Here is a 12,500-nt window from a genome sequence, read left to right on the forward strand (position 1 = left end):
ATATTTTTGACCCAAAACTCAATACTATTTTGTCTGTTGGAATATAACTCAAGTATTTTCGTCGTAAGCTGCTCAAATTTTAGTGAAGTAAGACTGTGTCGAATGCAGCTATGTCCCGCTTATCGTGACCAAGCCATGTTCCGCTGCTTCTTTTAGGAGTACTCCACATTACTCCACTCTAATTTTTACATATGTTGAAGATCGACAGCTTTTACATAACATAATAAAAAACCAGCTGGATATATTTGGATATAGCAGCGTTTCAGAACTTCAAACTTGCTCACTTAAAATCGCTCGCGACGAATCGCCAGCCGCAGTCAATTTTACCGACAGTAAAACACTATTTTCAAGATTTCACCCGCTTGGGAAAATCAACAAACAACAAATACGGTTTAGTCAGGGCGCTTGTAAGTTCATCTTGATAATTTAAATGAAATACGAGTAAAGCTTGCTGTCCGAAAAAGTTTGCAAATACATGGCTTTGCATGAAAACAACACCACAGAAAAGACACAAGAATTTATGAAAATGTGAAATGCTTTGGAATGTCTTCAAAGATACAGTCCACTGCAGTCAATAACAGATCAACGTGTTACCAACTTAAACCTAGTACTTAATTACTTAAAAGCCTGGAAAAAAAGAGCTTCAACAAACATTCCACAGAAGGACAGATGTGTCAGAACACTTCATAACATGGCAAACAATTGATCTCGAGGTAATATATAGACAAGACTTAAAATGGATCACAGCAAAACAATGCAAAACTGATAAGTTATTGTAAATACCATGTGCTTGCCCCGTTAGGTATGACCATGCAAAAAAGTCATACTATTCCATGGCAACTCCTTCATATTTTGTACCAACTGAGGACAAAGCAATGATTCCAGTTCCTTGCAGAATATCCTCCCATGAGGAAAAGCAATTTGTAGCCTGTCACTACTGCTACGTTTTAATTAAGACTCCCCATCCTCTCCCAAACCCCATATTGTTTTCTTTGCCTTTGTGCAGTTTGGACACAAACAAATAAGCTAACCTGTGGCTGATCAATATGATCACATTTTGTTCCACTGTGTGAAACATAAATAAAATAATTAAAAGCATAAGCCGTCGAACATACCCTAAAAAATAACAATGACTGTATTTATTGTTAGGCTTGACTAGCAACACCGCACAGAGACCTTAAAAAATATAGCATGACCATTTCACACTCAAGGATCACAGGCATCTATTTTTGGGGGTCTGAGGGCTTATTAAAAAAGAAATTGTGGCTGATCTTTAAGCCCTTTTACTCAATCAATTAAATATATTACATATCAATACAGTAACTCTCTGTTTCATATTGTTTTCAGGTGTCAGTAAAAGGCCTTAATCTACTGAGTATACATACACACCGTGCAATACATACTTAATTGACCGCTCCCCATAGGGGCTTTTCAGGGCCAATGAAACAATCAACGAAACAACAGAACATACATATTCCAGCACTCGGCAAGGTCCCTTTTTGACTTGTGGCTGTTTCTGCTTAGGTGGCCACACACGCAATTCTAAAAGCTGCAATAAACAAATACTAATTTCGCACACCTTTCTTCTAATCCCTATATATATGTGGAATATAAATAGACATCCCCTATTCACGAAAACTACGAAAATTGTACAAACACAGTTTAATGGTAACTTAAATCCGTTTGCGTTTGCCTGTAGCTCCACTCGCGTGTGCACTCGAATGAGCGAGTGACGCATGCGTAAATGCCGATCTTGTAACCCCCGAACCCCCTCATTTTTCCTGATTTTGCAACTTTACTCGCTTATATCTCTGCTTCCGGACGGTGAATTTTTTTCCTTTTTTTGCATGTTAGCTTAGATTAATTTAAAACGTTTGTTTTTCAATTAAAAAAAATTCTGTAGGTGAAAAAAAAAAAAATTTAGAGACACATTTCAAAAAATTGATTTTTCTGAAAAACTGACCTACAGATTTTGTTGAATTTTAAATATTTTAGAGATTATTTCTAACATTATCTGGTAATGCTGAATGGGAAGATTTCACCGTCCCGTTTTTTCAAATATCTTGATTTGAAGGCTCAAAGAAATGCCTTATATGCCATGGTAACGTTATTTTGGAGGAAAATGCGATGTAAAAAAAATCTATGACGGGTGCTTAATACCTTCGCCAAATTTCATCTTGATATGATTACCCTAACTGTATCTAAGGACAAAATATGTTTATTTATTTGAAAAAAGGAGAAACTATTTAGAACCTCCTTAAACAGGAGTGTTTCAACGCCCACAATAGATCTTTGTCAGCGCGTTCACAAAACGAGCGCTATATCTAGAAGGGTTTCAAATTACATTACCCGCGGCGGGTAGTTCGGTTTAAGCCTTTTTTTAATGCCCATTATGAAAGGACTAGTGTATCTAACAGATAGTAATGCTGCGGCACGTTCTGTTTCTGCTGATTCATTTTTTTCCCATAAGAATCTTGTTTTTCCAGACTACGCTGAATTCATATTCATATTTTTCTGCCAATTTTAGGCCGAAAATATTCTTGTCTTATTCTTAACTGACATTTCCGTTTTAGAATGTATTGGGGTATCAATTACAAGTGCTCGTTGTCTAGATCTATATCGCGTTACATTGTGAACGTGCGCCATCGCTTTTCGTTGCGGTCAGCGAGGTCAAGATGGCAAGTCAGACCATAGTTAAAAAGTGGGGAATGATTATGAAACGCGATGTAGGTTTTTGTTCTCTTTTTTGGCCTTGACCGTGCACGAAACACAATAGTTGTTTACTCCGTAGTGAGGAACTAACCAATAGAAACGGTTTGATTACGTAATTCATGCATAGTGTATATGAGCTCAAAACAAAAGATATTGTACGGTCGTGGACTTTCAAACCTACATCTTGGCATCTTTGTTTGCTGCTTTGATGTTTGCCGAGCTTCCAAACCATTCCCCTCTATTAACTATGGTCAGACGACAATTGGTCATTTTGGCTTTAAAAAAATGCATTCCTCACGGAAACCGTGACCGTGATGGAAACGAAAGTACTCTATTTTGTAACAACTACGTTTACAGAAAGATATAATTTTATACGGTTAGGTTATTAACGTATAATTGTTTTGTATTTACAAATTTCCAGCACACAAAATTATATCGTTATTTCAGCCTCAGGTTTATTTTTAAAAAATTTCCAAAAATTTCGCAAATTTCATTCGAATATTGTAAGTTTTCACTCTTACATCATGATCTGTTGTTTCATCGAATATTTAAGGGAACTCGTGCTTAAGCAATCTCCAGAGTGTTTGGCGGCGTTCTGCTCAAATGCCAGGCATTCTGGTAAAAGCTGGTGAATGGCGCAGTGCATTCCGGCTAATTATGATGCATTCTGGGAAAATGTGGTGAATTCGAAAATTCGTCCCACCTTCTCAGGAATCCAGAATATGTTGCTGCTCGCTCGCCGCGCTTGCTCCGCAGCAATTATGGTTGACCAGCACAATTGCTAGCAAGTGTTGCAAAAGTGCATTTTGAGATTCAGTCTATTTTCTTCAATTGTGCAGTTGGGAAAGATTGGCATATTGATCATCGTGATCACGATCTCTCTATATAATGATCGCGGTTTTTGAAATAGGACAATCGCGTGACCTTTGGAGGGCATATAGTTTATTTGTGGCCCGAGTATCACAAGGCCAAATCGTACAAACTCATTTAGTAGGAAAGAAATGTTTAACAGAGATGTAGCATGAAACTTTGGTATGGACAGTTGTTGCTACAATACGAACAGCTAAGTAAGAAAAAAAAAAGCAAAAAGATCATCCACAAAAATTCGCGCCCAAGCTGGCATTCAAATGGTATCCTCAGGATCTCATTGGCCGGCCAAAGTTGTTTGATCTCTGCAGCCAATCAGAATCATGGCGGCAAGTACATTTTTAGCCCGGGAATTTCCCGTTCGACCCGCAAAAAGGCGCGCTTTACTGCGGCCAGTTTGTCATTTGGCCGTGCGTATTGATAATAATTTACATTAACAATTCAGTATATTTCAGTTGCTTGTGTAGTTCAACCCCGATTTCTCCCGCGACCGAAATCAAAATGTTCTCCCGCTTTTCACAATGATTATTCTACTACGGCTATAAATCCTTATCAATATAAAGATGCATGCACGCGACTAATCGATTACTGTCATCTGATGGGATAATATGTGCATGAGTTGAAATGGTACCTCCCCTACTGATCCAGACGCTTAGAACAAACGACTCATTCCAATGGCATCTATTGGTTTCCTGAGTATTGAGGATCTTGAGGTTCTTACGTTTTGGCTTTTAATAATTGGGTATTTTCTCTCCACAGAGAGCTACCTGGAGTATTTCACAACTCCATACTTCATCTTTGTTCGCGATACACTGAGCTACGTCGCTCTCCTTGCCTTACACTTTGCACTGTGTCTGTCCCCCTCGAGTTTGCCACTTAGTGGGCTGGAGGGGGCAATTCTTGTTTTCTTTCTTGGTCGGACACTGATGGAAATCCAACAAATTGTAACAATCAGAAAAAAAGAAAAGGAAAGCATCATTCTCAAGAAACGAGACAAAGAAAGCAAATTCGCTCGAAAATCAACGGCTGGGAAATATTTTAGGTAAGTAACATTCAACTTAATCCACTCCTCAAAAACAGGGAGATGCTCAACTTGAGAAGCTATATTCGCAAGTGTTCGATATCTATCAAACAAAATTGTACACCGTATATGAATTTGTTCAGTTCTGACCAGTTATATCAGGTGGGTTCACTACTGAATTCTGATCCAGACACATCTTCCTACTTATTGAGGTGTAATTGAGGCACGCAAACTGAATCCCAAAATAAGTTCACAAAGCGCAAATTACTGAGTTGCCTTCAATGAAAAAGTTACTTGATGAAAATCTTCTGATGAGCAGCGTCGAAGTGATTGGACGGTTGAGAACCACGTTAGAAAACTGTTTAAGGTTAATGTGTTACCCTCGTTAAATAAAGTATTGTATTGAAATTTGTTAACTTGAAACAGAGAACGGCTAACGCAGGAACGGGAAATTTTATAAATGAGGGATCTTTAAAGCGGGAATCTTTAAAATCAGGAATCTTTTTAAAACAGGGAATCTTGGGATTCCCCAGTTGCCCGTTCTTTATTTTATATATAGCCCCCTATGTGCTGTTCTTCCCTCTTTATCTTTTAGTGACGAAGAAACAGTTGTACAACACATGGCAGTTGAAAAGTTAAAATTCAGTCATTGTTCTTCTCTGAACAGACTGCTTAAAAAATACAGTCGTTTTGATAAATTAAAGTTTAAAACGAGGTCATTCAGGTCACAAAATATGATTGGCTGAAAACTTGATGTTATTGGAAAGGTGATTACTTTTGCTTACCTAAACGCTTCAAAGGTTTTCGATAGCAGTTTTTAAGGCAGTGAGTAGATGAATTTTAAAAATTCGCAAGTAGAATTATAATACAAAATTTTTAAGTTTTATGATGGGTGAAGTTTTCGCATCAGGTAGAATCCAACGTCGTAATTAATGCAAAGAGGAAGAAAGAGATAAAGAAAACATTTTGGAGAATATTATCTTACGCGTTCGCGGTTGCTTCTCTGTAGAAAGATTGCGAACAGAATTTCACTAACAAGGCAATTTACAGTCTGCTTATACGTAAGAGTTAAGGCCCTGGCGACCGGCTTCAACATTTGCTCGATTTTGTTGTTAACGATGTTGACTGCTGGGTTGGAAAACGGGTTCAACACGTCATCAACATTTGATTCAACAAAGCTTCACGAGACGTCCGGTATTCAGTCCCAGGCTGCAGCCGCGGTTGTTACTGTACTTGGGCGGGAGTTCAGTCAAATAAACGTTCATGATAGCATTACAGTAAATGTAGTAATTCTGGACTTTGTCATTATGTTATATCTGTCCGATATAAGTTTTAAGGCATTCGTTTGTTAACTTGCGAATCTACACAAAATGGCGCCGTCACGCAACGTGTCAACAAATCGTAGTTGAGGGAACCTCAAATCGTAAATCGTAAATCTAGAGGATAATACTGGACCTTGTCATTATGTTATGTGTCCGTGAAACTTCGGTTGTTGGTAGCAATAAACGGGAGTGGAAAGTAATGAAATCATTCAGGGTAGAAATTTTCTTCCGACAGTTGTAGACTGCGTGGCGCGACACTATTTACTAGAATTGTATTTTCTGCGCAATTTTTTGCGGGATTTTCATAGGATCGACGCAATTTATGACATACTTTCAATGTGCAATTGCAGACAGTTCTGTCCGAGAAGTGGAATTTTGTACGATTGTTCCTTATTCATCCAAAAATTTCTTGCATATTCAAACAGAAAGGGAGTGTTTAAGACCAAATCTACTCCCTCCGAATCTCCAAAACTAAGAACTACAACAAATCCAGAAATATCTAAACATAAATTGTCAGTTTTACTCTGTGAAAGCTCACAATGAATGTAAGTTGAAGGGTTGTAAAACTTACTGAGTAAAATATTTTCAAACTTAACTAATTTTGTGTGAGAGTAACAAAAAACTCAAATTCATTTCAAAGTGTTTACAAGTACTTCACTCAACTTTTCTTCGTTTATACGACTCTCCTTACCTTGTAAATTAATCGCACCAAGAAAACAAATTCAGCCGAGAAGAGTAACTCATAAACACTCATTCCCAGGGTCCTCTCTCGTCCTTATAGAGACCACGTGGCAAACACTTGGCTCTCGCATTCAAATAAGTAAATAAATAAATAAATAAATAAATAAATAAATATCGCCGGTGCTGACAAAGTGTGGAGAAATCCTACACAAAAATGTTGAATGGTTGTTAAAGGAAAGTTAAAACGTTTTTAAACTCATTCAATATCGATTCAACTTCGATTCAACATGTTTCAACCACTTGACAGGGGGAAGGAAGCAGTTTCAACATCACTGTTCAACAAAATCAAACAGATGTTAAAGCAAATAATAAGGCCGCCGTTTTCCCCGGCCTTTAATTTTATTACTGACTGATTTACTCATTGGTTTTTACATCCTATTTACTGTATTGTCTTTCAGTGATAGATGGAATGTTCTGGATTTCATCACTTTGCTTATCTATGTACCGACGTTAATTCTACGAATCATCACTTGGTCTTTGTCGAACTCTGTGACAAACAACCGAGCAATTGTCGTAGGTGGATATCTGTACGGCGTAAACACTATGTTGCTGACTCTGAGGGCGTTTGGGCATGTAATGGAAACGATCAAAGGAGTTGGCGTTGTTCAAATCGCCTTATTTCATATCATCGGCGATATTGCAACTATCATGTGGCAGTTTATCGCGGCTATCTTGGCCTTTTCCATCTCCATTACCAAAGTGTACATGGCTGAAAGGTCATACATTTCGAAAAAAAGCCACAAAGAAAGCCTGTAAGTATTGGATTTTGGATTAATATTTCATGGCTCTTCATAGTGTTGACTAATTCCAGTAGCATAACAATTCTTTTCTGGTCAGAGTTCAACTGTCGATTTTACGGAAGTTTGTTGTGCTTGCTGAACATTACAATCTTGTGTACTCACTACGTAGTAATAGTGAAGGCAAAAAATACTACTACTACTACTACTACTACTACTAACAATAATAATGATACTTTTATGAATGTTACACTGTACTGGTGAAAACATACTATTAAACTAGTTTTAAAAACTTATACACAGTACTTATAGAAAGTTGAAGCGTACGTGCTTTCGGCTCCTTCTCGGAGGCTTGTTCACATATAAATGAAAAACAAGAATTGTGAACCGGTAAACTGTTAACGGTCACGTGATTTAGCAACACGTGACCGCAACAGATTGTCCCAGATGTGGGGGAGCAGGTATCTTCCAGTGTCACGGTTCAAGTCCGGCCTATGAACCCGGATATAGATGGCCTCTTTGATGCTCCGCTCTATCCTACGATCTTCATGGTCTAACACCTCTACTTCAACCTTATGTCCAGGGTAGTCCCTGTGTATGTGCTGTGAGACTTTAGCCTGCATTGTAAACACCATAGCATCATTCTAACCCTAACCCTAACCCTAACCTAACCGTAACTATTGACCAAGGTGAAAGGGGGCAAGGCAGAGAAGATCATCAACACAACAGAAAAGGCCCTACTGAACGTCCGAATAAGCCAAATCCATCGAACATTGACATCACTTGAGACACAGAAAATTTGCGCGAAGGAAAACATCGCAGAAATCTTGCATAACAACGAGTCGCTCAAATCCCAGGTGTACGCCTTCACTGAACGAGCTCAACAAAAGGAACACGAAATTTGCAAGTTTAGACAGATAAAGAAATTCCACACGTTACAACAGAAAACAATAAAGCATCAAAGGGACAAAAGAACGCAAACTCCTATTGTTCAAGATCATTGCTATTCAAAGTGGGTGAAGAATTTTTCCAACCGAGATTTAAATGCCACTGAAACGCGCGTGCTTTCAAAGGGACTCAATTTTGCGGTCGCCTCTAAAAAAATACCAGTCGTAGAAATCGTCACGGCCGTTGAATCAGCTTGCCTCAAATTGAATAAAAGTGATGCTGACGACCTGCGTTCCAGTGTAAACAATATCTTTTAAAAACAACGCAGTCCGAACACACAATCCAATCTATCAAAGGAAGAACAACGAGCCTTACATGAACTCCGCAAAGACAGAAATATCAAGATATTACCAGCAGACAAGGGCCGCTGCACAGTCTTACTGAATACAGATGATTATAAGAACAAGTGCAAAGCCATGCTGAATGACGAACAAACGTACATGAGACTCAAGCGGGACCCAACACCAACATACAAGAAAGAACTGGTTTCTGCCCTTCAAGAACTGAAAGAAAAAGGCGCTACTGATAGCAAGCTGTACCGAAAATTATACCCAACAACAGATGCCCCACCGAGATTTTATGGACTACCCAAGATTCACAAGGAAGGTGTCCCACTACGCCCAATTGTGAGCACTGTCAACACCATCACATACCAGTGTGCAAAACGCCTTGCAGATCTAATCACACCCGTGGTGGGTCAGTCCAGCAGTTATGTGAGAAATTCTCGGCATTTTGCTGAGATGATAAGGGAAAGTCATGTGGATGACACAGAACAGCTTCGATCCTATGACGTCAAATCCCTGTTCACCAGTGTACCGGTTGATAAGGCAATTGAATTAGTGGAGACGAAACTACGACAGGATCCCACCCTGACAGACCGTACAAATATGAATCCATCTGACATCGCAAAGCTCCTCACCATCTGTCTCAACTGCACTTATTTTGTGTTTGATGGTCAGTTCTACCGCCAGATTCACGGAGCACCGATGGGGTCACCAGTCTCACCACTGGGCTGCAATTTATACATGGAAGCCTTTGACGAATCAGCTATTTCGACCGCACCCATCCCTGTTTCACAGGGCCAACACAGTTCCAAGCCACCCTGATGACACCAAGGCGGAGCTAGAACATGTCAAGGCAGCCCTCAAAGATTGTGGATACCCGGAATGGGCATTACAGGACTCAGACAGCACTAACAAATCTCAAAAAAGCCAACACCATCTACCTATTAGACGAACCGCCATCGTCATCCCATACGTCAAAGGGCTATCCGAGGAGTTACGACGCACATTGAAACAACATGGGGTGGACACTATATTTAAAACATACAATACCCTCAGACAACTGTTGTCGTTTCCGAAAGACCCACAGAAACAAGAAGAGACTTGTGGCCCTATTTATCGGGTTACGTGCCAAGGGGTGGACTGTGGCAGCTCGTATGTGGGAGAGACCGAGCGGACTTTGAAATCGAGGTTCGCGGAGCATCTTAGACCAAGCAGCGCTTCGTCTGAAGTCTCACAGCACATACACAGGGATTATCCTGGACACAAGGTTGAAGTAGAGGTGTTAGACCATGAAGATCGTTGGATAGAGCGGGGCATCAAAGAGGCCATTTATATCCGGGTTCATAGGCCGGACTTGAACCGTGACACTGGAAGATACCTGCTCCCCCACATCTGGGGGATCATCAGTTTATCGGTTCACAATTCTTGTTTTTCATTTATATGTGAACAAGCCTCCGAGAAGGAGTCGAAAGCTCGTACGCCTTAACTTTCTATGAGTACTGTGTATAAGTTTTTAAAACTAGTTTAATAGTAATAATAATGATGATAATAATAATAATATTTTTATTATTATTATTATTAATAATACTAATAATAATAAAGCTAGCCCAGACGGAATACAAGCGCCGTCATGACAACGTGGCGAAAGGTATCCATTGGGACCTTTGCAAGCTCTATGGAGTTGACTGTGGAGATAAGTGGTATGAGCACTCCCCAGAACCAGTGGTGGAAAACACGAATGTAAAGATTTAGTGGGATTTCACTATCCAGACTGACAAGAAGATGCCACACAACTGACCCGACATTGTAGTTGTTGAGAAGACCAACACGATATGCCATATTATTGACGTAGCGTGCCCGGGGATTGCAGAATCGCTCGGAAGGAGAACGAAAAAGTCGACAAATACCATGTTTGTGAGGCAATTTCGGGCTATTTTGTAGTTTTAACCCGAAATTGCCTCGCATCCACGTTAGATTACATTGTAATGCAAATGAGAAAAACTAACCGTGAAAAGGGCTATTGAGATCAAAACTCTCTGGCACTTGAAGAAAGTTGTAATCATCCCGATTGTCATAGGATTATTGGGGAACTTCAAAGTCAAGCTGGAAAAGCATTTGGCAGATATCTACGTTGGGCTTAATAATAATAATAATGATAATCATCATCATAATCATAATCATAATCATAAAAGGAAGAAAAAGAAGAATAGAGATAATAATAATAATAATAATAATAATAATAATAATAATAATAATAATAACAACAACAACAACAACACCGGAAACATCAGACTAGAAGAGCTTCAGATATATCGTTGTCCTGAAACCGCTCACATACTCAGGAGGACCCTTTGCATCAAGTAATCTGTCAAATCAAATCTTGGCATCACGACCTTAAGACTGCTCCAAGTCGGCACGATGAGAAAGAGAGAGAAAAGAGCGGGACTTCAAGGAAAGCAAGAAGACGAAGAATGTTAAAAATTGTTGAACGGTGTTTACCGAGAATGGAGAGAACGCTCTGTTCCGTTCGATAAGCTGCCATTCGCAAATCAGTTCGCGAATGGTCTCAAGAAGCTCCGCGAGGACAGACCGTTTAACATTTGATGATATGATCAATAAGTGGTTAGCGATGTTGTATCTATAGTTAAAATGCGATTAACGAAACTCTTTTGGCTCATACTGTCAGATATTTCCCGCTTGCCAGCGATAATTATAGATTGTGCTAGTGTTTCTCATATTTTTACTTGGTATTCATCCTGAAACTGTCGACAAGTCATAGATATTGCTTAGTGAACTTTGCGTATATCCTTCCGTCATTGTGAACTCACGTTCAGTCAATAGCACGTATTTGTTTTCTTTAGTAATTCTTGTTTTACGTTTCAGAGTTTGCGAAACACCTGGACTATCCTGGTAAGCTTACTATGCTGGTAATATTTTTCGCCTCATTTTTGTGTGCATCTGCAGCAATAAAACCATAGTGTTTATCAATAGCCCTGATTGTATTTTTTTTTCCGTTTAGTTGGTGGACCGTAGTTAAACATCTTTGCTGGTCTCTTCTGGGCATGTCAGAATTGGATCCTTTGGACTCCGTAGACCATACCTCGGAGACAATCGCTCGCTTTTTGTTTGGTCTGTTTCTTGTCTTAGGGGTGATTCTGTTAATTAACATGATGATAGCCCTCCTGTCCAACACATACCAAACAGTGCAGGTAAAATGGTTTATTTTTCTTTGCCTTTCTTGACCATTTAATTTGCGCTTATCCGAAGAGCTGACCAAAGATCAAGAGCACACAAGAGCCTATTGCCAAGCCCAGGATTCGAGTTTTCAAGCACTTTTGCTGAAATAAACAGCTAACAACTATAAGATTGTTTTAATTTTTACGGTTGTGCCCTCTTTTTAAGGATAACTCGTTGAGAGAATGGTCGTTTAAAAAGGCCGTTACCATCCAAACCTACAGCAACTACCATCCAGTACCTGTTCCTTTTAACATATTCTGGTGCTTATGGCTTTTGTGTCGAAAATGTTATCAAAGATGTATGGGCCGCTGCAGAGAACGACAAAGAAATGCAAATAATGGCAAGGGGAACAGTTCCGAGGGAAAGGTATGTTCATGATTTCAGATTGTGGCACTGCTATTTCCAGCATTTTTGCAATCTTGTTTGATACTGATTTATGTGATATCTTGGTCCGACTTGGGAGTTATTATTCACTAACTGTCTCTAAGCTTTTTCGCCTCCCCTTCCATTCTTGAAGCGTAATTTCGTAAAAATGTCAGTTCACGATCTCAATGATATCTTTTTGCTGCAGCAAGAGGAAGGTCCAGTTATTAAGAAAATAATCCCGGTATGATTCCTTTTGTGTCTAAAA

At 39.3% G+C, this 12,500-nt stretch overlaps 1 protein-coding gene across 2 annotated transcripts in view; it reads left to right on the forward strand.

Moving 5' to 3' along the window:
• Positions 1–12,500, forward strand: part of LOC138007410 (uncharacterized) — a 51,739-nt gene that overhangs the window by 17,501 nt on the left and 21,738 nt on the right. For both annotated transcript variants that reach the window (XM_068854298.1, XM_068854297.1), the window contains exons 10-14: positions 4,339–4,621; positions 7,062–7,415; positions 11,516–11,542; positions 11,652–11,841; positions 12,035–12,235. In XM_068854298.1, the coding sequence (XP_068710399.1) occupies positions 4,339–4,621; positions 7,062–7,415; positions 11,516–11,542; positions 11,652–11,841; positions 12,035–12,235 (1,055 nt within the window). The remainder of the gene's footprint in view (positions 1–4,338; positions 4,622–7,061; positions 7,416–11,515; positions 11,543–11,651; positions 11,842–12,034; positions 12,236–12,500) is intronic.

The sequence above is a fragment of the Montipora foliosa genome, chromosome 6, assembly GCF_036669935.1.
Source record: "Montipora foliosa isolate CH-2021 chromosome 6, ASM3666993v2, whole genome shotgun sequence".
Classification (NCBI taxonomy): Eukaryota; Metazoa; Cnidaria; class Anthozoa; order Scleractinia; family Acroporidae; genus Montipora; species Montipora foliosa.